At 33.3% G+C, this 27,669-nt stretch overlaps 2 protein-coding genes across 2 annotated transcripts in view; both read right to left on the bottom strand.

Moving 5' to 3' along the window:
• Positions 1-437: 437 nt before the first annotated feature.
• Positions 438-1,850, bottom strand: LOC139503411 (N(6)-adenine-specific methyltransferase METTL4-like). The gene has a single exon (XM_071293189.1). The coding sequence runs from the start codon at positions 1,848-1,850 to the stop codon at positions 438-440; it is 1,413 nt and encodes a 470-aa protein (XP_071149290.1).
• A 15,771-nt stretch (positions 1,851-17,621) lies between these two features.
• The window catches only part of LOC139503546 (uncharacterized), a 68,378-nt gene continuing 58,330 nt past the window's right edge, over positions 17,622-27,669 (bottom strand). Inside the window, exon 5 of the mRNA XM_071293344.1 lies at positions 17,622-18,680. Within this exon, the coding sequence (XP_071149445.1) occupies positions 18,603-18,680 (78 nt within the window). The 3' untranslated portion in view covers positions 17,622-18,602. The remainder of the gene's footprint in view (positions 18,681-27,669) is intronic.

Genomic DNA, 27,669 nt, shown 5'->3' with positions numbered 1-27,669 from the left:
CCTTTTGGAAAGGTGAGCTAAAAATGACTGTTGTTAAACAATTCAAATGAAAAAAACAACTCTATCTATATATATAATAACAAGAAACGAGAAACACTTTTGAACCACATCAACAAACGACAACTACTAAACATTAGATTCCTGATAAACTACATCAACAAACGACAACTACAAAACATTAAGATTCCTGAAAAACTACTGAACATCATATATCACAGTTTCAACTGGTTTCAATGACAGACAAATATTATCAATATATATTTCTAGTAGTAGTAATATAATATAACAACAATGATGGTTACATAATGTGTAAAAATATTTTTGGAATTGGTACTAAAATGTGTGCACAAACGCATGAACAATGCACATAAAATATTTAAACGAGTCTGGTGCATGCTTAAACATTTATTTATTTCACATCACAGTCTAATGGAATTCTAAGTATCTTTGGTAAAAACTTCAAAATAATCCATATGCTGATGTTTAAACACCTCATTACCATAGCAACACCAACCTGGCGTCAAGTTCCTGGCAAATATTTCCAAACAATTGGGAGTTTCTGGAAGATAAGGTTTCATGATATCTTGTAATGGAATTTTCATAGAATGAATACTGCTAGGCACACTCATCATTGTCATCTCTAACGGTAGATTGTCATTGTTTAACGAAGCAGGTAAGATAGTGCTCTCATTACAAATGTCATTGTTTAACGAAGCAGGTAAGATAGTGCTCTCATTACAAATGCCATCTAAAGATTTAGAATTTATCTTTTCACTTAAGTTTTCTTTGCATTTCATATTTTTACAAATGTCATTTTTCGTATGTTCTTCTTCTGTGTTAGAGTCTATCTTTTCATCAGATACGTCCTTCATTTCTGTGTGTTTACATTTTCCTAATATAAGAATTTCATATGTTTTTTTATGTTCGGACATTATATCTAACACTGTACTGCCAGTCTTTGTGACTTTAATCCAATACCATGTTGTTATAAAATCTACATTCCAAAAGGGGAATAGCTCTTGTATAACAAAATCATTTTGTTTCATTTTGTTTGTAACCCACACACCAATAACACAACCAGGGGCAGATAACTCAGAAACTGGGATTTTAAACAATTCTTTGTTATCCAAAGTCCAATATTGTTTCTTTCTTTTAACAGACTTATTCTCCCATGGTGGATCAAGTAAAATAAAGTCAAATTTATTTCTGCCTAAAATTGTAGAAAAATATTTTAAATTTTCAGTGTCACCCATAATGAAAGAACATTCTGCAGGTAAAAGATAAAAGTCATCTTTAATTTTAACTTTTATGGGAAAGCTGCAATTTTTCACTAGTTTATTACACAAATCATCATAAACACCATGAGATTTTAAAGTCACAGTTTCAATGTCAAGGTCGCTGATATCAGTATAACACAATTCCCTCAATTTGTCTCCTGGTCCAGAGTTGGCAGCAATCTTCCTTGCAGCAACATTATTATCTAATGATTTACCAAGATCTCTGAAAAGCTTCATATCTTTGGAACCATCGAGTAAAGTTTTATAGGCATGTACAATAACTTCTATAATTTTATCATGATATGTTTTAGCTTTAATTTCACCATCATTTAAAACGGATTTTCTTTTTCTCTTTTTACGATTGACAATTGTATCTTCAACCCTTTCTTGTACATGGATTTTACTTTCAAACTGGCTATCCATGATAAATTGGCTATTTATTTCAAACATGTCCTTTTTGTATGAGAAATTTGTCACAGTGCTGTCTTCAGAATCAACATCTTCAAAAGAGTCTGCAGTCAGTTGCCAATGATCAAGTATCCAGCCATACATATTTTGATATATAATGGCCATTCTTATAAATTATAACATATTCTGATATATAATGGCCATTCTTACAAATTATAACAGATTCTGATATATAATGGCCATACTTATCAATTATAACATATTCTGAACAATTGTATGTCACTTTATGAAAGTTCACTTCCACATGAGGTTTCTGTATTAAGTTATGGACTTGAAATTCACTTCATGTGCCTTACATCAAACTGTCAATCATATCTGAAAATAAATATATAAAGATATTAAAGTATGATTCAAAATCTAATTAGTTAAATGCCATGTCAAAGTGATCGTCTGATAACATAGATAAGTTAATTATAAATTCAGAATTTTATTTTATTCATTATTTTCTTCTTTTTTTTAATATTTATGTTTGAAAATTATAATTTTAATTATTCAGCTCATTTTGTTCGACTTGATAGGCAAATAAAGTATTTGGTTTTAAACATGGTAAACACATACCAAGGCAATGATCTTTAAACAGTCATATTTGCAAGTGAAGTCCTCAACTGAAAGCTGTTCGTTCTAAACTAAACCAGGTGCTCTGCAGGGCGCAGCTTTATACGACTGCAGAGGTCGAACCCTGAACAGTTTTGGCAAGTAAGGACACAACATTCAAGCTTGATACAGCTCTAAATTTCTGACACAAAACAAATGTCAAGATCTTACAAATCTATTGCGCAAAGTGCAATTACAGATTTCTTCTTTAAACTTTTCAAATATTTGGAAATTAGTCCAAAACCTGACATTTCTTTATACATAATTTACAAGTAGTGTAAGGGAGGTAAATCCGAACATGCCCAACATTGTATGTTAAATGTTTTTGAACTACCTTCCTTACACTACTATCAAATAGTCTTAATTGTCCATTGACCAGAAAAAAACTAGTTTTTCCCCTATTTTTGCCCCTAATTCCAAAACATTTTGAGCCATAACCTCCCAAAGTCAATACTTACCATCCCTCCATGGTATGGAAATTTGTGGTATAATTTCAGAGAGATTCATACACTTAAACACAAGTTATTGTTTGAAAACTACAAACATGCTTATTTTGGACCCCCTTTTTGGCCCCTAATTCCTAAACGTCTAGAACCATAACCCCAAAAATCAATCCCAACCTTCCTTAAGTGGTATTCAATCTTATTAAAATAGATGAGAACATATTTTAATAAGATTGAGTGGTATTAAACCTTTTGGTAAAAATTTATAGAGATCCATTCACTAGAACTAAAGTAATTGTCTGGACACTAAATGTATCTTCGAATGACGACGCAGACAACTACGACGACGCAGACGACATGATAGCATATTATATTATATAAATGTTTTGCTGTCATATAAAAATTGTTATTTAGAACAATCCTGAGGGCCCTGCTAATAACAATATGATGCCTAGGGGAAAAGTGGCTAATGATCGCTGATCACTTCACAGTACAAGCTAATTAAAAGAATGGTTATCTGTGATAAAACATTTTGTTCAAAACTCAGAATATGTACTTTTGGGTTCTCATTGGAAGTTATTTGTCTTTTTCCAGTCTTAAATGAGAAGTAAAATTCGTTTATTAAATGATTAATTAGATATGAGAAGATGTGGTATGAATGCAAATGAGACAACACTCCATCAAAGATAATTTGTAAAAGTTAACCATAGTAGGTCAAAGTAAGGCTTTCAACACGGAGCCTTGGCTCACACTCAACAGCAAGCTATAAGGAATCCAGAAAATGTCTAGCTTTAAACCATTTAAACCGCATGCTGTATGAATGCCGTAAGCATAAAATAGCAACAAACAAAAATACGAACATTACAAAAATCACTCTTAGTTTACCTCGCATAAGGTGCAAAAGCCTCCTGACTTAATAAACCACCTGTTTACGATTTGTACTCTTAGCTAAAATAATCAATCAATACACGTAACTGTAATTATGTTTATATCTTTACCTTTAAAAGTATTTAACACATTCATTCCGGAACACTCGAATTCTGATACAAATTAATGATTTACCAAAGTAGTTAAAAGTACTTTATTTATGAAAATATGAAAATAACGTCTCTTAAACAATTTAATCAAACAGATAATACTTTACTGTACTTTATCTATTTTATATCGTTTTAAAGCATTCATCTCGCATTCAACATTTAAACATCGGCCCTTTCATTCTAAAAAGTTATTCTAGGTTAAATAATAAATATCTGGACTATTAACGTGCAATTAGTAATAGAGAAATATAACTGACCTGAATACAGAATATAGAAACAACATCATTAAACAGTTGGTTGTTATTGTAAGGTAATAACAATAACAGCGTTTTCACATCTAGGATATTTACAGAAACATGTACGAATGTGCCTTTAGGGGAGAAAAAGTAGAAACCAATATGGCCTGCAGTACCCCTGAAATGCACAAAATTGAGTATCAATAAATTTAAACAAATCCACATTACTTGGAAGTTATATTTGATGATAGAAATGTCGGCCATGTTTACAGACTTTTGATTTTATTTCTTTTAGTTTAAAAAATGTATACCTGTTTGTTGTTTGCTGGTTTTCCCGTTTGAATGGTTTTACACTTGTATTGGTGGGGCCCTTTATAGCTTGTTGTTCGGTGTAAGCCAATGCTTCGTGTTGAAGGCCGTACATTGACCTATAATGGTTTGCTTTTATAATTTGTTTTTTGGATGGAGAATTGTCTTATTGGCACTCATACCACTGTATATTACCACATCTTCCTATATCTATGTAGAAATAATAAATTTTGAAATATTCTGTTTTCTTTTTTCAAACAGGATCATTCTTGTGTATTGTATAGTATCATTGGTTGGAATGCAGTTGTTTATAGTTGGACAAGAGTAGAAGGTACACCAAATGACCCAAATCCAAACAAACCATTTGCCAAAATAGAAGTGACATCTACATTTACAAATGATGGAAAATAAAATCCTTCAATTACAGTGATAGGTAAGTCTAAATGTGATTCAGAATATTGTAGAATTTCAAAGCCAGTACAGATTTAATTAATGAATAATTGTGTGTGTCATGAAGTTTCCTCTTTTAACTTGGGTATATTGTAAAAATATAAATAATATACATATATCATCAGATTGAGAATGAAAATGCGAAATATGTCAAAGTGACAACAATCCGACCAAAGAGCAGACAACTGCCGAAGTCCACCAATATGTCCTCTAGCAACGGGAGGGGTCCTCAGCTGGCCCCTAAAAAAAATTTGAACAAGTTTAGGGAAAATGGACGTCACACTTTACTCCAAAACTCTATAAATGAACTAAATTTAAAGAACATACAAGACTAACAAAGGCCAGAGGCTCCTGACTTGGGACAGATACAAACATATTGCAGGGTTAAACATTTCAGAATATTCCTGCATTTATCCATGTGTTTAGAAGGACTGCTTTCATTTTGCAATATCAAAGTTATAAATAAAGAACTTTTTACTGTTTATTAAGAAATTAGTTATTATGTTGTAATTATACCCTAAATTATATGAATAATTATTATGTTGTAGAATTTCTAATATCATTATGTTTTTTGCCTCTCATGTACACATGCATGTAGATGTGTGTCTGAGTGTTTCAAAATACAGTATATTGTATACTGTAAATTCATAAATATTTGTATGCATTGATTATTACGTTTTTTTCATTTTTAGACGTAAATTTTTTATTTTTGCATTATTCAGAAAAATCCTGTTTGATTCATATAAAGATTTTTTTCAAAATGCGAGTTTACATTATTGGGATTATAACCCTGATAAAAACATCGCAATAATTCTGAATATACAGTATTGTTTTGTATTGGTAGGCATTAACATTATAGAAGTATTTACACTAAGCATTAGCTAGGTGTAATATTTGAACAACTATGATGACTAATGATGTTTAAATGTTAAAATAAATATAGAGGGTTTGGATTGTAATGGAAATACTTTAAATCTGGCCTAAAATTGTTTGGCTTTATTATTATAAATTATAAATATTTTGATATGAGCGTCACTGATGAGTCTTATAATCCTGGTACCTTTGATAATTACTTACAAAAAGACAAATCCAAACCCTAGCCAATTAAAATAAGGGAGACAAAAAATCAATTAAAAAAAGTATTTTACTATGAAATATATTATTAACTGGGTAACTCCAGTTATACATTTGTCTTCTAAGAACTTTCAATTGTACATCTCTGTATAAAAATCCTCAACCTTTGCTCTCTGATGGATAGTTGTGCCATTGGCAACCATTACACATCTTTTTATTTCTATATGTATCATGTATGTCATTGTCTAAGATAAAATGGACCAAATGAGCAGGACAGTACACCATTGGTATTGTGATATCTGTTTATTTTGGTCCTGTTACTTTTGATATATTTTACATTGAATTATTTTTTAAGGAGTTAAATGTCATTGATTAATAGTTTTCTATTTCAGGTTCCAATGTACAAATCCCTTCAGAAGTAGTGATCTTAAATTCCATTGTTTTACCAGACAAATCTCTAAGTGGGAGTTACAAAAACCAGATCATCTTATAATAGTGATATTAATTGTGATTTTACAGTAGAAGGGAGATAACTCAAATTTGACTGAAACATGTATTACATCAGATCATTGTGGAAAAGTGCAATGCATGAACATATTGGAATGTGTGACTATTTTTTAATATTGAATGAAAAAAAATCATTCTTAAAGTTAAATTTCACAATTTGACCAATCAAATATTTGTGATAGACACATTACTGAGACACTGAAGTTCACAACAGTAAATTTTAAGTTATAATTATATATAATTAGAAGTTATGTCAATGTATGTTAACACAGCCGGGGTAGATTTTGCTTTTTCCACCAGCCCACTCCAGCTATAATCTCTTTTTTGTAAAAATATTGACTACAAATGCTTATCTGCTATTTTCAATTGATTGTTCTTGCAAGTCTTTTGATAAAACACTCCTATGGGTAAGCAGAGTGGACAAGCTAGAAATTTTGCCCACCTGGTGCCCACTCCCACTGTGGACGGGTGGACAAAGCAAAATCTACCTGAGCTGTAGTGCTCAAATATTGACCATTAGATGGTCATGACTTTAATTCACATTTAAAAGTGTCAGTATTCTTAGGATACAGAATACGGTTTAAACATATTGAGAAACAATTTAAAAATTTCTTAAAATCATTAATGTATTTTAAGTTTCCACATTGGAACATTTACAGAATTATCCATTATTTATTTATTTAGCCATAATTTCATATAATTGTATTTCTTATTTATACATAATTTGTTGTATATAATTTATGAGGGATTTTATAAATGTTTTTTGGTATTTTATTCTTTGTGTTCTATTTCTAATCTCATCAAGTTTACATCAACTTTGAGTGTTCAACAAACCACATGTTTCTTAAAAGCTTGTATGTGTTTTCCTAAAGATGCTGCCCAGGACAATATCTGTTCAGTGCTGATTTGCTTACTTACTTCCCTGTACGACAGTGGTCACTACAAAACTAATCCAAGTACTGAAGTACTGAACATCAGAGACCGCAAGTTCTCGTGGATGGTCCGACAAGCACTTGTCTCAGAATAAAAATCACATCTTTATACCTGATAATGTACAGATATAATTTTTTTTTGGCACAAGTTTGTGCATGGATGATAAATTAATAACGGAATTCATCATCACTGTAATTATAGATTATCGTTGATTATCTCATTGAGATTGATTTTCTCGCTTGAGCTGGTACAGCGAAAGTGAGAAAAGCAATCGAGTTGAGATGACCAATGATAATCTGTTTATCGCTATTTAACCTATGACGACGCTGTCAATTTCAATGTCAATTTCGTTAGCAACGCCACGTGGCCTCCTTAGTTTCTAGCGATAATTTTTCCATCTCAAGCGAGAAGCATGATATGAAAATTATCACAAAAAAAGATCAAAAGAAAAATGCACAAAATAGCGATAATGACTATTATATTGTAGAGATACATATCGGTATACTCTGGTTTATTGTTATATGTTATATTAATACTTGTATATTACAGTCGTATGTATATAAATAATTTTCATGCATTTGTATATCATTCAATTCTACTATATTTATAACTGCAAATTATAGTGACACCGATGCGTGAATAAAACAAACAGACGCAATGGGTAAAATTGTCAAGAATAGGGGTTAAGAGATCAATATTGTGTTATAATCTTAATCACTTCAAAAACATACAGCAAATTTAACAACCTGATTTTGTTTTTTTATTATATGATTTAATTTATATACAAGTTTGTAAAATCCAATCACAAAGTATTAAAAGATTTAAAGTACTGGGACCGAATCTTTGCCCTGACAGACACATGGATACATTTACATTCACTTAGACGTAGAATCGCGCTTTTAACGTCACACAGGTAGAAATATAAAATATTTTTCAAAAGTTCAATGTATGACGGGATGCATAAGTACAAAGTCACGTCTTATGAAGATCACTCAACCGTAAATATATAAAAAATATATTTGTATATGTGTTTGGTGACACTGATAGGTGATTATAATTCATTAATAATTATAACCAATCAAACTTATTACACAAATCTTCAAATAGACTGTTCTTATGCCAATTAAAACGTAAGCTCCGCCTTAGTTGAAATTACATTGGTTATACGAAAACAGTGTAAAAGTAGGTACTTATTTCGCAACTGTAATGGAAAAGCAAAGTTGCATACTAAAATGATTTGTTTGCAAAGCATTTACCTTAAAAGAGGGGCAAAATTACCACATTGATATTGAAACTCAAAAAAAAAAATTGACAACGCTAGGACAAAAAAAAAAAGAGCCAGACAAATTATAGTACACAAAACGCACAAACGAAAGCTAAAACCTAACCAACACGAACCCCACCTAAAACTTGGGGTTATCTCAGGTGCCCCGGATGGGTAAGCAGATTCTAGTCCATCGTAATTTTCGACGGATTGTAGCCATATTCCAATTGCATTTTTTTTCTTCTGAAGAGCTTTTAATTGATAATGTATAATTTAAATCTACAATTCCTTTAATTTTGCGCTAATGGTTTTCATTTTTACTTATATGCACATTGATATTAACTCTACAAATCAACATAACATCGATATCCTCCATAATTGAATAAAGTTAAATTCATTTTAATTGGAAAATTGTTTACCGTTTATTGAGCTCAAATCAAAAATCGTTTTCCAGCCCTTCTCTGTGATCAATGAAATATAACTCTGGTTAATTTTCTAATCATTTCATTATTATGGGGATATTTTTCATAAAAGTATAAATACTATAGGTTCTAGTAATAATTTCTCATTAAACCATTTGACATTTGAACGAGCATTTGAAAGTGGTGGTTACGGTGTTCTGAGTTTGTGCGTATGTAGATATAGGAAGATGTGGTGTGAGTGCCAATGATACAGCTCTCCATCCAAATTACAATTTATAAAAGTAAAATCAATATAGGTCAATGTACAGCCTTCAACACGAAGCCTTAGCTCACGCCGAACAAAAAGCTATAAAGGGCCCCAAAATTACTAGTGTAAAACCATTCAAACGGGAAAACCAACAGTCTAATCTATATAAAAAATCTATATATATATGTATGTGTATGTTGAGTGGTATTTTGTTAAGGGTGTCACATGATACATGCATTTGTCTTTAAAGGAATCAATTAATTTGACTATATTAAGGCAACTGGTCTGCTTCATTTGAATTTTGACATAATAGTATACATAATATTAAAACCATAAATGCTTTCACAAGTAGCAGGATCAATGCTGTTACAAGTTAGATGATGTAGACACAATTTAAAACAGTGTATTCATGACAACAGAATGACTACACATGTGTCTTTGGGAATGTTTGCTGCTCAGTTTCAAAATTAATAACTTTCAATAAAACTAGTATATAGTGATAATGGATTAATTGAGGAATAAAAAAATTAAAATAAAAAAAATATAGTTAAACGTCCGGTAGAAGTCCGTTGGTGAATTTATCTTCTAGACCTCCCTAACATTGACATTGCTTAGCATTACCTGAGTTTCCCCTCCCTAACATTGACATTACTTAGCTTTACCTGAGTCTCCCCTCCCTAACATTGACATTACTTAGCTTTACCTGAGTTAAACCATTATAGGTTAAAGTACGGCCTTCAACACGGAGCCTTGGCTCACACCGAACAACAAGCTATAAAGGACAACTACTGTACATCAGATTCCTGACTTAGGACAGTATATGCATATACAATCGGTCAATTACTACCTATTGATATATTTCCTCGGTAAAATTGCACCCCATTGATATATTTGACAGATCAAAAAAGGGACCCATTCCAGCGGCACATATGTATATACCTTTATATAGGAAGAGACCCCCCCGTGGACCTCCAACGGATGTATAACGGACACGTAACGAATACAAAATGGAAACGAAATGGACGAGTACCGTACAAAACGGACGCCTAACGGACATTCAACGGACATTTTAGGCGTCCGTTCGAGCTATCCGGTAAGGTGTGACCGAGGCTTAACGAATAGGTAACGAATAGGGAATAGGAAATAGGTAACGAATAGGGAATAGGGAATAGGTAACGAATAGGGAATAGGGAATAAGTAACGAATAGGGAATAGGGAATGGGTAACGAATAGGTAACGAATATGGAATTAGTAACGAATATGTAACGAATAGGGAATAGGGAATAAGTAACGAATAGGTAAGGAATAGGGAATAGGGAATAAGTAACGAATAGGGAATGAATAAGGAATAGTAACGAATAGGGAATAGGGAATAGGTAACGAATAGGGAATAGGGAATAGGGAACCAACTTGACGTCGAATCCCAATGGGTCAAGTTGGTTACTTATTCCCTATTCCCTATTCGTTACCTATTCCCTATTCCCTATTCGTTACCTATTCGTTACTTATTCCCTATTCCCTATTCGTTACTTTAACGTCCATCATTCCCATTCGTTATTTAATTTAATCAGTTAGTAGTTTTTGTCGATTTTGTATAAATTGAAGATTTGTTTCTCTTTCTTATTTTTCAAGTTTTTATTGTTTCGTTTTACTGCGTTCAGAATGTTTCATTTCGGTCCATTTTTTCAATATAAGGGAAGGTCAGTGGCGGATCCAGAAGGGGGGGGGGGGGGGTTCGGGGGGTCCGCACCCCCCCTTTATTTTGGCCGATCAATGCATTTGAATCGGGACATGTTTTGCACCCCCCCTGCACCCCCCCCTTTGCCCTGGGCTAGCACCCCCCCTTTCGAAAATTCCTGCATTCGCCACTGAAGGTAGACTAAGTAACTATAGGGTAGCCGCTAGTTCTGTTTTATACTATCTGCCTTACAACCTAAAAGAATTATTTGATATACTTTAATAAACTAACGAATATTAATTTTGATAAAATATATTAAACGATAAGAAAATTTACACTGCTTATAACGATTGTAATACTGCGAATTAAAACAGTTATATGACAACTGCGGAGGTGGTTATTGCAGCTAAATCTTTAAAGAATGACAAATCAAATGGTTCAGATCGTATTTTAGATGAAATGTTGAAAACATCTTTTAACATGGATGTTGATGTGTATGTTAATTGTTCAATCTTATTCTTGAAGGAAATCAAACTATTTTTCTTGACCAAATTGGATTCAGAAGGGAAAGCTGAACAAGCGATCATGTTTTAACTCTTCAAACAAATAATTGATAAAGCATTTAAATCATTAAAAAATATATATGCCTGGTTCATAGATTTAAGGAAGACATTTGATACTATTAACAGAGAGGTTCTGTTTTACAAATTGTCTTATTACAACAAAGATTGTCCCATAAAACTATGTTATATGCTGATGATTTAGTTCTTATTTCTGAAACTGCCAATGATTGTTTCTGTTCCGGAACTATCACCCCAGTCCATCAATTAGTGTGGAGTAGTATGCGGTTCGGAGCTGGAACTACGTGGATTTTGAGTCCAACTTATATACACGAATCGTACAGCGAGAAAGGAGTTTTATAAGTGGTGGATCCAAGAGGGGGTTACGGGGGCTGGAACTCCTTTTTTGGGTCGATCAATGCATTTGAAAGGGGACATATGGTTGGAACACCCCCTTATATCCTGGGTTGGGTGTTCTAAATACATATGTGACCTAAAGCTTTTGTTCAAACACTTCATTTTAATGAATAAATGTTCATCTTCATTTTTGCAGACGCCTTGCCCATAGATTATATATATATATATATATATATATATATATATATATATCCATGTACATTTTCTTAGATTTTTTTCTCCTGTGGAATATTACTAAAAGACGAAACGTGATATTGAATACTAGTATTAACCAAAACTTGCTAAACACTGGATTTTCGTAGGTGTTTGCTTTATGTTGATAGTATTGCTATGACATAAGCAAAACCAAGCTCTTCTAGCTGGTTGTTCATGATCTACTCTTGACTGATTTTGTATGCATTTGTATTTACTGGCCAGTAAAAATAGGAAAGGCGACCTACCGGTAATACATCCTAGTCTTACACCAGGTGAAACTTTAAAAGAGACTGAGATATAGCTAATTAGGATGACTGCATTCAAAGCTGTTCAAAACAGAATGTTAAAAGACATATAAAAAGAAATGTTTTTATTATTGCGAAAAATGCGAGTGAGTTGTAAACGCAATAATTTAAACCCGCATTTTGAAATGTTAATTATGAATTAAACAGGATTTTTCTCAAAATCGTAAAAATTAAAATCGCATTTAAGTTTAAAACGAAAACATCGCAATAATAAATGCACGCAATAACTTCTGAATTTACAGTAATGATCAATTTAAGTTTTTAAGCTTTAATTATTTGAAAAATAAGCTATAAAATATTACAAAAATGTATATGTACAATAAATTTGTCAAATTTGATACTCCTTGTGAAGGGCATGCATATAATCATTCGGCCCAAAATAAAGAAATCAAAATTAAGATTGAATATTTTTATAATAAAATATAGTGGAGAGGCATAAAGTGTAATTAGTCCGAACGTCCCAAAACAGTTTTGTTTGCCTCAACCAAAAACTACAAAACTTATACACAAAATAAAAAAAGAAGATGAGGCATGAGTGGCAATGAGAACTCTTCACAAGAGACCAAATGACAAAGATATTAACAACTATAGGTCACCATACAACCTTTAACAATTAGCATACCGCATAATCAGCTATAAAAAGCCCCGAAATGACAATTCAAACGAGAAAACGAACGGCCTAATTTATGTACATAAAATGCACGAAAAACCAATGTGTAACACATCAACAAACGACAATCACTGAATTACAGGCTCCTTACTTGAGACAGGCACATACATACAGAATAAGGCGGGGTTAAACATGTTAGCGGGATCCCCACCCTCCACCTAATGTGGCATGAGTGCCAATGAGAACTCTCCTCGAGAGAGACACCAGATGACACAGAAATTAACAACTATAGTTCACCATACGGAGTTCAACAATGAGTAAAGTCCATATCGCATAGTCAACTATAAAAGGCACTGAAATGACAATGTAAAACAATTCAAGCGAGAAAAAGAAATGGACAGATTTATGTACCAAAAATGCACGAATAAAAACATGTTACACATAAACAAAAGACAACCACTTAATTACAGGATCCTGACCTGCGACAGTCAAATACATACCGAATAAGGCGGGGTTAAACATGTAAGTAGGATCCCCACCATTCCTCTAACCTGGGACAATGCTGATTACCACACAATACAAAATCAAATTTCAAATTTGGTAGCGTCACTTTTACCATTCATGAGTTATCATGTCCCTTTAAAAACATAGAAAATGCTGAATTTTTCGTTTCCATTCTCTTAAATAAGTATGATTCATTCAAATGGTATAAACCTTATACGCAATGCTTATTACCCCATAACACAGAACTATCAATTTCAATATTGGGTGGCGTCACTGTTTATGAATTTTAGATGTAAGAAGGTGTGGTACGAGTACCAATGATACAAATGTCAACACGGAGCCTGAAGATAGGAAAAATGCTTAATCTGTTGTTTCCGTTCTTTAACTTTAGTTAACCTCAACCAAATGTTTCGAAACTTATACACAATGCTTATGGTCACAAAACGGTAAAAATTACGTGAATCCTGTATCTATATGTGGAAGTTTACTCATGGTTTCACAAGCAGGGGCATCTGTGGCAAATTGACATATTCTACATTTATTTTAGTAAACAGCTTATTTACTTCCATTGAATTCTACTTCTATTAGAATTAACTTGCATATTTTTTCAGGATCTCGGTGCAGTTTGGTAATAGACAGTGATATTTCAAGTTACACGTGACCAGCATAACAAAGTGTTTCACTAGATTGAGCTCTCTGTCTAAGTGTACTTCTAAGGTTCTTTGCACTGAGTTCAGTTTATTGATATGCGAATACCTTCTGTATCACATCTGACAGCACATGGTGCTACTGAATTAGTAAATGTTCTCTGTAATTTTTCACGGATTTTTAAGGATTTAGTTTACATTTGAACCAAACATTTTTTTAAAATTGAGAAAACATTAAAATGAACTTACAATTTAAAACATACAAGACTAACAAAAACAAGGTAATCATACCAAGAGACATACTCAATATGCATAGGTCAAGAGTCAAAAAGTCATAGTTTGGTCAAGAGTTCCTTGTCAAAAAAACACAAATCAGATTTTGAGAAAAGGATCATCGTGGTACACAAAACTAACAAATATATTTATATATCTAATATAGATATAAGAAGATGTGGTATGAGTGCCAATCAGACAATTCTCCATTTAATTCAAGCAAAATATACAAGTTGTACATTGAGGGCAAGCTCACATGAAGTTCCTCGTGCCACAAGACTCACCATCTTATGACAATACATCTACATGCCACATATTCAGAAGCAAGGTCAATTGAAAATTATATTTTGAGGTCAAGGTAATATACCAAGGAACACACTATATCATGATGACACACCCAAAGTGCATAGGTCGAGAGTCAAAAAGTCATAGTCTGGGCAAGAGTTCCAAGTCAAAAATACAAACAGCAGTCCTGCTCGAAAGTACACGTAACAATGTCTTATGTCATGATGCACTACACCTGCCAAATACAGAAAACCTAGGTCAGAGAAAGAAACAAGACATATAACCAAACTCAGTTGAACGGTTCTTGTATTGCAGGGGCCGTGTCATCGAAAGAGTCCTAAGATTTGTCTTCAGTTATATCTTAGGACAAATTATAGGACATTTTTAGGACTGTCTTATGATATATCTCAGACTGTACATCGAAGGTGTCCTAAGATAATCTTAACAAAGATGTCCTATAGTAGTCCTACGTGAAATTTTCTCGCCGTATAATAATGTAATTAATCTAACAAGAATATACCAAAAAGTAGGATTTCTATATGCTACATCTGCACGCGTATTATGCTTAAACTTAAATCCTATATTTTAAACATATACCAATAAATTGTAAACACATGCATGGACGTTAAAAATATATGTTTAGTTGTAAATAATTAGATGAGACGAACTCAAAGTGCCAAACTGTTTCGATGTTTTAGATCAAAAGAAAATCTCGTGTTATTTTGGTATAAAAACTCAGGACATACATGTAATTATATAGTGTGTATTGCTCATTAACATTTACAGGAAATGAGATTGTTGATTATTGTGTGGCCTTGGACAAGTACAGTGAAAGAGTGCATATTTTCCTATAAGGGACTTTTTTACTTCTTTTCCCACTTTGTTTGTAATAAACATGTAAGGTATCCAATTTTCAAGTTCCAGTTTCAATACAACATTCATAAATGCTGAATTTGTAAAGATAGAGCAAAATTTATACTACAGCCCATACTGCGGCCAATGTATATTTGGTATATAAAGTTGCACATTGACTGTTTTTAAAAGAATGGTGTAAAGTACTATGTTTATGTTTAAAATAATGATCAAACAGGGTTCATTCCTGGTAGATATATTGGTGAAAATACTAGACTAATTTATGATATTTTATTGTATACAGAAGAACATGATATACCTGGTATTCTCCTCCTTATTGATTTTGAAAAGGCGTTTGATTCAATTTCTTGGAGTTTTATTGAAAGTGTATTAGACTTTTTTAATTTTGGACCTTCTATTAAACATTGGATCACTACTTTTTATACCAAGATTCAATCTGCAGTAACTCAAAATTGCCATCTCTCAGATTTTTTTGAGATTCAGAGGGGCTGCCGACAAGGGGATCCCCTATCACCTTATATATTTGTACTATGTGCAGAAATACTGGGTATACTTATACGAAATAATGACAAGGTTATAGGAATCACTATAGATGACTCAGAATATCTCATATCACAATATGCAGATGATACCTCTCTTATACTTGATGGATCACCTGAATCTTTGGATGCATCTCTCCGTACTCTAGATAAATATGCAGATTTATCAGGTCTCAATATAAACTTAGACAAGACCAAGGTTGTTTGGATTGGGAAGAAAAGGTTTAGCCAAGAAACTATGTGTGTCAAGTGGGGATTGGAATGGGGTTCCAGCAGATTTACACTTCTTGGATAAATTTCTCAGTGGATATTAGTGAAATTGAAAATTTAAACTATAACCCCAGGTTGAAAGAAATTGAAAACATTATAAAAACTTGGACTAATCAAATACTCTCACCAATTGGAAAAATTACAGTGATAAAAACACTTATAATATCAAAATTAAACCATCTATTCCTGTCCATACCTAGTCCAAATAGCACAAAGCTGAAACATTTTACTGAAAAAATATTTTCCTTTATTTGGGATAACAAACCAGATAAAGTCAATAGAGACATCTTATCCAAACCGCACTGTGTAGGAGGACTAAAAATGATAAATATTGAAAACTACATAAAAGGTCTTAAATTAACCTAGATAAGAAGAATTAATAGAAATAATTCAAAACTAGTAAAACTATTCCTTTTTTCAGAAAATTTGAATTTTTTGGAAATGCAATTTCTTGGTCCTTATAAAAAGTTGAATAATCCATTTTGGAACGAAGTATTTGATGCTTGGCAAGATCTACATAATGTACAAAATAACTGTCAAATTAAAACATGCCCTTTATGGAAGAATGATAGAATAAAGATTGGTAACAATCCAGTACTATATAATAATTGGACAAAAAAGGGGTTTGGCTGATCAATGACTTGTTACAGGAAGATGGAAATTTTATGACTTTTGATCACTTTAATAATGTATACAATATTAAAACTAATTTTCTCACATATCAAGGCCTAATTTCGTCAATAAAAAAGTATTTAAAATAATATCAAATATGTCCAAATGACTTAAAGAGAGAAAACGGTCCTGTTTTGCCCTCAGTGTTAAAGTTTTTTTTTTTTAAATCCCAGAAAGGTTCAAAAGATATGTATAACATTTTGAATGGTAACAAGTCAAATCCTCAACAAAAATGTGAACAAAAATGGTCATTAATTCTCAATGCAAACTTCAATTGGAAAAATATTCATGTACTGCCCTTTCATATAACAAAAAATTCAAAACTGCAGTGGTTTCAATACAGAATAATACATCGAATCTTAGGCACAAATGAACTCCTCCTTAAAATAAAAATTAAAGACACAAATATTTGTAGTTTTGGGTGCGGAGGGGTCGAAACAATAGAACATATATTCTGGACGTGCCCATATATATCAAAATTATGGGAAGACCTTAACTTCTGGATATTTAAGAAGACAGAAATAAAACTAACTTTGAATATTGATTTGGTTTTATTTGGTATTTTAACAAAAACAGATAAAAATGATATAAGAAACATAATACTTCTGTTAACAAAATTCTACATCTATAGAAGCAAATTAGCTATGGAACAAACCAATATAATAGCACTTAAAAATTATTTAAAGGAAAACTTATTAATAGAAAAAATATATTCTATAAAAATAAATTACTCAGTAGGGCAGAAAACTGCTGGAACCCCTGGACTCCTTTACTATCATAAAAACAAAAAAAAAAAAACAAAAACCAATAGACTCCACATATATTGTATATATTTCATATCCAAACAGCCTCTGTCTTAAAATCATTATCTGCAATGTATCAAACTAAAACAGCTGTGTCTATTAAATATATTATATATCTTCTTTTTAGTGTATATAACTATTATGCATACAAATGTGTGTAACTTATTATGTTCATGTGCAAATAAGAAAAAAAGAAATTTAATATAGAAAACAGTATATATATTTTTCAAAACCTGTGCATTTGTTATACAGATAATTATATTTGAAAATCTCAATAGTAAACTTCGTTCTGTTTTTTTCAAATATTGAAAATTGAATGTATAATACTAACAAATACTAACAACTGTATAAATATGATATTTACTAATGTTAACGAGGCCGGGATAAGGTACAGGTACTTGATGTTAACTAACAAATGTACAGATTTCATTAAAATATGATAAATTTAAAAAAAAAATACTATGTTTAATAAATATGAATTGTTTTCTGTGTTTACATTGGTCAGTATTGCAAGTACACCTAGAAACTAAAGACTTGGTGTACTCTTAGTTAAATGTTTCCTTATATGGAAGTGTTTGATTAAATACCCTAAAAAGACCACAACAAGACTTTTCAAAGGCTTTTTAAAGCAGTTTGATGCCAAATAAAACAATAACTATGTTTCATTATACTAAATCTGTGTTTTAATTACTTGTAAAGTTTATAAAATGTCATTGACAATCACTCAGCAGAAATTCCTCTAACCCCAACATCAGGATGGATTCTTCGCCAAAACTAGACAGCCAGAACTGAAGTAGAAAAAAGTGATGAATAAATAAGACTACGTATAACCAAACTTTGCATTTGGAAGATTAAAGTAACAATTTAGAATATTTAAAAGCAATTATTTAACATAAAAATCATCCAATTACAAACATTTCAACACTAGTTTCCTAGATGAAGGACATGTAATCTAGTATAGTTTTTAAATAAAGAAACTCAATGCGCTTTGTAAAAATAAATGAATACCTTCATGCGGTCAGATTATTCGAGTGTTAAAATACTACAAAAGTGCTTATTTACCACTTGTTCTACAACTTAACATGGGGAACACAGATAAAAAAAATATTATGTCAAAGGGAAGTAATCAGTTTTTTTCAAATGATTTTATATACTTTATGAGGAGAAATATGTGCAAAATGTGATGTAAATGGGGAGAATATGTATGCCTTTCATTGATATCATAACTCTAAAGTGTAATTTCTATTGTTTCTTTCAATCTGCACACAAAAACTGATTTTTACCATATACCCCATGCTTCCTCTCACAGAACACTCAGTGCATCCTTGATAGCCGCAGCTAAGATAGAAATTTGTGTAAAAACAACTTCAAATGGTTCCAAAAGCCTTACATTACATAAACATTTACAGGAAATGAGTTTGTTGATTATTGTGTGGCCTTGGACAAGTACAGTGAAAGAGTGCATATTTCCCTATAAGGGACTTTTTTACTTCTTTTCCCACTTTGTTTGTAATAAACATGTAAGGTATCCAATTTTCAAGTTCCAGTTTCAATACAACATTCATAAATGCTGAATTTGTAAAGATAGAGCAAAATTTATACTACAGCCCATACTGCGGCCAATGTATATTTGATATATAAAGTTATAGACCAATAATATGCTCAGTTTGGTCCCTATGGTGAAACAATCCGGGTTTGGTATGGTCAATATTGGCGTCTGGCTATCTAAATTGGGGGTAGGGGTCGATTAAATATTTTTTTGGCCTACGTACACATATTTTAGTATAAATAAAGATTCAGGCATGTAAAATACACCATAAGCATTTGTTTGGGCTATAATATACCCCAATGCCTGGGCGGTGCTAGGGGAAGATTTTTACTCTTATGGGTAGTTGTCTTTATGTTGGTTTTTCTAGGCTTTTATGGGGGTTCATCGTCTTTTACGCTTAATAAAGCACATATTTATATACAAATACAAATATACCAATATTGTATTGGCACAAACACAATTACAATAATTGGGAAAGGCCCATATTTCAGTGCATTACAACAATGAATACAGCATACTAGTAGTTAAATATGTTATAATTAAGAAGCTAATATCTCGTTTCTAAATACACCAGACATGTATATATAAGAACAATATTGAAAAACACATGTTAAAGTTATCCAAGGCCTCTACGATGAAAATGACACCTTGAGATGATTCATTGCTAGAAAAAAAGACCTTTTAACCATTGTTAACGGAGTCGTATATATCGGTTTATTAAATATATCTTTTTAACTAAGAAAGTTGGTTTTATATAATTTAACCAAAAATTAAGGTATTTTACACTTTATCTATTTCATAAATAAAAAGCAATATATATATCAGTTTATATATAATTAATTGATATTATATATGATTAAAGACCGTGCACTCTTAAGTTCTATGTTCGAAGCAAGCGCATAGGTCATCATATATACGTCTTCAAATTTCGAAGTGTCGGCATTTTACAAAAATTAACGCAATTGAGCTAATTTTTGGTGCATCTGAAAGATAATGTAAAACCTTTAAGAATAATACGATAATTCAATGAACAAATAAGTTTTTTTCTAGAAAAAAAATATCGTTAAAGTTTATGTATGCAGGGAAATGCATACTTAAACCCCGTGCCTACTTTGGTGAAATGCTGACTTATACGGAATTTATAAATGTATTGGTTGTTCTAAAAATAGAATCATCTAAAAATACGCAATTCAACTTTCTACTTACAATATAGTAACTGTGTATAAAGACGATGATTATCTGATTATACATAGAGGGATGACTTCAGACCTTTTTATGTCACATAAGTATTAAGGAATCACCCTATACAAAGAGGAATGACCTCAGGTCTTTGTATGATACATAACTATCAGGGAATCATCCTATACATAGAGGGATGACCTCCGGTCTTTGTATGATAGATTACTATCAGGGTATCATCATATACATAGAGGGATGACTTCAGGTCTTTGTATGATACATAACTATCAGGGAATCATCCTATACATAGAGGGATGACCTCAGGTCTTTGTATGATACATAACTATCAGGGAATCATCCTATACATAGAGGGATGACTTCAGGTCTTTGTATGATACATTACTATCAAGGAATCAGCCTATACATAGAAGGATGACCTCAGGTCTTTGTATGATACATTACTATCAGGGAATCATCCTATACATAGAGGGATGACCTCAGGTATTTGTATGATACATTACTATCAGGGAATCATCCTATAAATAGAGGGATGACTTCAGGTCTTTGTATGATAGATTACTATCAGGGTATCATCCTATACATAGAAGGATGACCCTCGGTATTTGTATGATACATTACTATCAGGGAATCATCCTATACATAGAGGGATGACTTCAGGTCTTTGTATGATACATTACTATCAGGGAATCATCCTATACATAGAGGGATGACCTCAGGTCTTTGTGTGATACATTACTATCAGGGAATCATCCTATACATAGAGGGATGACTTCAGGTCTTTGTATGATACATTATATCAGGGAATAATCCTATACATAGAAGGATGACCCCAGGTATTTGTATGATACATTACTATCAGAGAATCATCCTATACATAGAGGGATGACTTCAGGTCTTTGTACGATACATCACTATCAGGGAATCATCCTATACATAGAGGGATGACCTCAGGTCTTTGTATGATACATTACTATCAAGGAATCATCCTATACATAGAGGGATGACTTCAGGTTTTTGTATGATACATTACTATCAAGGAATCATCCTATACATAGAGAAATGACCTCATATCTTTGTATGATATATTACTATCAAGGAATCATCCTATACATAGAGGGATGACCTCAGGTCTTTGTATGATACATAACTATCAAGGAATCATCCTATACATAGAGGGATGACCTCAGGTCTTTGTATGATACATTACTATCAAGGAATCATTCTATACATAGAGGGATGACTTCAGGTCTTTGTATGATACATTACTATCAAGGAATCAGCCTATACATAGAAGGATGACCTCAGGTCTTTGTATGATACATTACTATCAGGGTATCATCCTATACATAGAGGGATGACCTCAGGTCTTTGTGTGATACATTACTATCAGGGAATCATCCTATACATAGAGGGATGACTTCAGGTCTTTGTATGATACATTACTATCAGGGAATAATCCTATACATAGAAGGATGACCCCAGGTATTTGTATGATACATTACTATCAGAGAATCATCCTATACATAGAGGGATGACTTTAGGTCTTTGTATGATACATTACTATCAAGGAATCAGTCTATACATAGAGGGATGACCTCATGTCTTTGTATGATATATTACTATCAAGGAATCACCCTATACATAGAGGGATGACCTCAGGTCTTTGTATGATACATAACTATCAAGGAATCATCCTATACATAGAGGGATGACCTCAGGTCTTTGTATGATACATTACTATCAAGGAATCATCCTATACATAGAGGGATGACCTCAGGTCTTTGTACGATTCATTAATATCAGGGAATCATCCTATACTTCGAGGGATGACCTCAGGATTGTGTATGATACATTACTATCAGAGAATCATCCTATGCATAGAGGGATGACCTCAGGTCTTTGTATGATACATTACTATCAGAGAATCATCCTATACATAGAGGGATGACCTCAGGTCTTTGTATGATACATTACTATTAGGGAATCATCCTATAAATCGAGGGATGACCTCAGGTCTTTGTATGAGACATTACTATCAGATAATCATCCTATACATAGAGGGATGACCTCATGTCTTTGTATGATACATTACTATCAGGGAATCATCCTTTACATAGGGGGGTGACCTCAGGTCTTTGTATGATACATTACTATCAGGGAATCGTCCTATACATAGAGGGATGACCTCAGGTCCTTGTATGATACATTACTATCAGGGAATCATCCTATACATAGAGGGATGACCTCAGGTCTTTGTACGATACATTACTATCAGGGAATCATCCTATACATAGATTGATGACCTCAGGTCTTTGTACGATACATTACTATCAGGGAATCATCCTATACATAGAGGGATGACCTCAGGTCTTTGTATGATACATAACTATCAAGGAATCATCCTATACATAGAGGGATGACCTCAGGTCTTTGTACGATTCATTAATATCAAGGAATCATCCTATCATCGAGGGATGACCTCAGGTCTGTGTATGATACATTACTATCAGAGAATCATCCTATGCATAGAGGGATGACCTCAGGTCTTTGTATGATACATTACTATCAGAGAATCATCCTATACATAGAGGGATGACTTCAGGTCTTTGTATGATACATTACTATCAAGGAATCAGCCTATACATAGAGGGATGACCTCAGGGGTTTGTATGATACATTACTATCAAGGAATCGCCTATACATAGAGGAATGACTTCAGGTCTTTGTATGATACATTACTATCAGGGAATTATTCTATACATTGAGGAATGACCTCATGTCTTTGTATGATACATTACTACCAAGGATTCATCCTATTCATGGAGGATGACGTCAGGTCTTTGTATGATACATTACTATCAGGGAATCATCCTATACATAGAGGGATGACCTCAGGTCTTAGTATGATACATTACTATCATGGAGTCATCCTATTCATAGAGGGATGACCTCAGGTCTTTGTATGATAAATTACTATTACGGAATCATCCTATACATAGAGGGATGACCTGAGGTCTTTGTATGAGACATTACTATCAGGGAATCATTCTATACATAGAGGGATGACCTCATGTCTTTGTATGATACATTACTATCAGGGAATCATCCTTTACATAGGGGGATGACCTCAGGTCTTTGTATGACACATTACTATCAGGGAATCATCCTATACATAGAGGGATGACCTCAGGTCTTTGTATGATACATTACTATCAGGGAATCATCCTATACATAGAGGGATGACCTCAGGTCTTTGTACGACACATTACTATCAGGGAATCATCCTATACATAGAGGGATGACTTCAGGTCTTTGTATGATACATTACTATCAAGGAATCATCCTATACATAGAGGGATGACCTCAGGTCTTTGTATGATATATTACTATTAGGGAATCATCCTATACATAGAGGGATGACTTCAGGTCTTTGTATGATACATTACTATCAGGGAATCATCCTATACATAGAGGGATGACCTCAGGTCTTTGTACGATGCATTACTATCAGGGAATCATCCTATACATAGAGGGATGACCTCAGGTCTTTGTATGATACATCACTATCAGAGAATCATCCTATACATAGAGGGATGGCCTCAGGTCTTTGTTTGATACATTACTATCAGGGAATCATCCTATACATAGAGGGATGACTTCAGGTCTTTGTATGATACATTAGTATCAGGGAATCATTCTATACATAGAAGGATGACCTCATGTCTTTGTATGAATCATTAGTATCAGAGAATCATTCTATACATAGGGGGATGACCTCAGGTCTTTGTTTGATACATCACTATCAGAGAATCATCCTATACATAGAGGGATGACCTCAGGTCTTTGTATGATACATTACTATCAGGGAATCATCCTATACATAGAGGGATGACTTCAGGTCTTTGTATGATACATAACTATCAGGGAATCATCCTATACATAGAGGGATGACTTCAGGTCTTTGTATGATACATCACTATCAGAGAATCATCCTATACATAGAGGGATGACCTAAGGTCTTTGTTTGATACATTACTATCAAGGAATCATCCTATACATAGAGGGATGACTTCAGGTCTTTGTATGATACATTACTATCAAGGAATCATCCTATACATAGAGGGATGACCTCAGGTCTTTGTACGATTCATTAATATCAGAGAATCATCCTATACATAGAGGGATGACCTGAGGTCTTTGTATGAGACATTACTATCAGGGAATCATTCTATACATAGAGGGATGACCTCATGTCTTTGTATGATACATTACTACCAGGGAATCATCCTTTACATAGGGGGATGACCTCAGGTCTTTGTATGATACATTACTATCAGGGAATCATCATATACATAGAGGGATGATCTCAGGTCTTTGTATGATACATTACTATCAGGGAATCATCCTATACATAGAGGGATGACCTCAGGTCTTTGTACGATACATTACTATCAGGGAATCATCCTATACATAGAGGGATGACTTCAGGTCTTTGTACGATACATTACTATCAAGGAATCATCCTATACATAGAGGGATGACCTCAGGTCTTTGTATGATATATTACTATCAGGGAATCATCCTATACATAGAGGGATGACTTCAGGTCTTTGTATGATACATTACTATCAGGGAATCATCCTATACATAGAGGGATGACCTCAGAACTTTGTACGATACATTACTATCAGGGAATCATCCTATACATAGAGGGATGACCTCAGGTCTTTGTATGATATATTACTATCAGAGAATCATCCTATACATAGAGGGATGACCTCATGTCTTTGTATGATTCATTAGTATCAGAGAATCATGCTATACATAGAGGGATGACCTCATGTCTTTGTATGAGACATTACTATCAGGGAATCATCCTATACATAGAGTGATGACTTCAGGTCTTTGTATGATACATTACTATCAGGGAATCATCCTATACATAGAGGGATGACCTCAGGTCTTTGTATGATACATCACTATCAGAGAATCATCCTATACATAGAGGGATGACTTCAGGTCTTTGTATGATACATTACTATCAGAGAATCATCCTATACATAGAGGGATGACCTCAGGTCTTTGTACGATACATTACTATCAGGGAATCATCCTATACATAGAGGGATGACCTCAGGTCTTTGTATGATACATAACTATCAGGGAATCATCCTATACATAGAGGGATGACCTCAGGTCTTTGTATGATACATAACTATCAGGGAATCATCCTATACATAGAGGGATGACCTCAGGTCTTTGTATGATATATAACTATCAGGGAATCATCCTATACATAGAGGGATGACCTCAGGTCTCTGTATGATACATAACTATCAGGGAATCATCCTATACATAGAGGGATGACCTCAGGTCTTTGTATGATACATAACTATCAGGGAATCATCCTATACATAGAGGGATGACTTCAGGTCTTTGTATGATACATTACTATCAGAGAATCATCCTATACATAGAGGGATGAGTTCAGGTCTTTGTATGATACATCACTATCAGAGAATCATCCTATACATAGAGGGATGACCTCATGTCTTTGTATGATTCATTAGTATCAGAGAATCATGCTATACATAGAGGGATGACCTCATGTCTTTGTATGAGACATTACTATCAGGGAATCATCCTATACATAGAGGGATGACTTCAGGTCTTTGTATGATACATTACTATCAGGGAATCATCCTATACATAGAGGGATGACCTCAGGTCTTTGTATGATACATCACTATCAGAGAATCATCCTTTACATAGAGGGATGACTTCAGGTCTTTGTATGATACATTACTATCAGAGAATCATCCTATACATAGAGGGATGAGTTCAGGTCTTTGTATGATACATCACTATGAGAGAATCATCCTATACATAGAGGGATGACCTCATGTCTTTGTATGATTCATTAGTATCAGAGAATCATGCTATACATAGAGGGATGACCTCATGTCTTTGTATGAGACATTACTATCAGGGAATCATCCTATACATAGAGGGATGACTTCAGGTCTTTGTATGATACATTACTATCAGGGAATCATCCTATACATAGAGGGATGACCTCAGGTCTTTGTATGATACATCACTATCAGAGAATCATCCTATACATAGAGGGATGACTTCAGGTCTTTGTATGATACATTACTATCAGAGAATCATCCTATACATAGAGGGATGACCTCAGGTCTTTGTACGATACATTACTATCAGGGAATCATCCTATACATAGAGGGATGACCTCAGGTCTTTGTATGATACATAACTATCAGGGAATCATCCTATACATAGAGGGATGACCTCAGGTCTTTGTATGATACATAACTATCAGGGAATCATCCTATACATAGAGGGATGACCTCAGGTCTTTGTATGATACATAACTATCAGGGAATCATCCTATACATAGAGGGATGACCTCAGGTCTTTGTATGATACATAACTATCAGGAATCATCCTATACATAGAGGGATGACCTCAGGTCTTTGTATGATACATAACTATCAGGGAATCATCCTATACATAGAGGGATGACTTCAGGTCTTTGTATGATACATTACTATCAGAGAATCATCCTATACATAGAGGGATGAGTTCAGGTCTTTGTATGATACATCACTATCAGAGAATCATCCTATACATAGAGGGATGACCTCAGGTCTTTGTATGATACATTACTATCCGGGAATCATCCTATACATAGAGGGATGACCTCAGGTCTTTGTACGATACATTACGATCAGGGAATCATCCTATACATAGAGGAATGACCTCAGGTCTTTGTTTGATACATTACTATCCGGGAATCATCCTATACATAGAGGGATGACTTCAGGTCTTTGTATGATACATCACTATCAGAGAATCATCCTATACATAGAGGGATGACCTCATGTCTTTGTATGATTCATTAGTATCAGAGAATCATGCTATACATAGAGGGATGACCTCATGTCTTTGTATGAGACATTACTATCAGGGAATCATCCTATACATAGAGGGATGACTTCAGGTCT

This window comes from Mytilus edulis, chromosome 14 (assembly GCF_963676685.1).
Source record: "Mytilus edulis chromosome 14, xbMytEdul2.2, whole genome shotgun sequence".
NCBI lineage: Eukaryota > Metazoa > Mollusca > Bivalvia > Mytilida > Mytilidae > Mytilus > Mytilus edulis.
The sequence above is the reverse complement of the archived record's forward strand: the minus strand, read 5'-3'. Positions and strand labels throughout refer to the sequence as shown.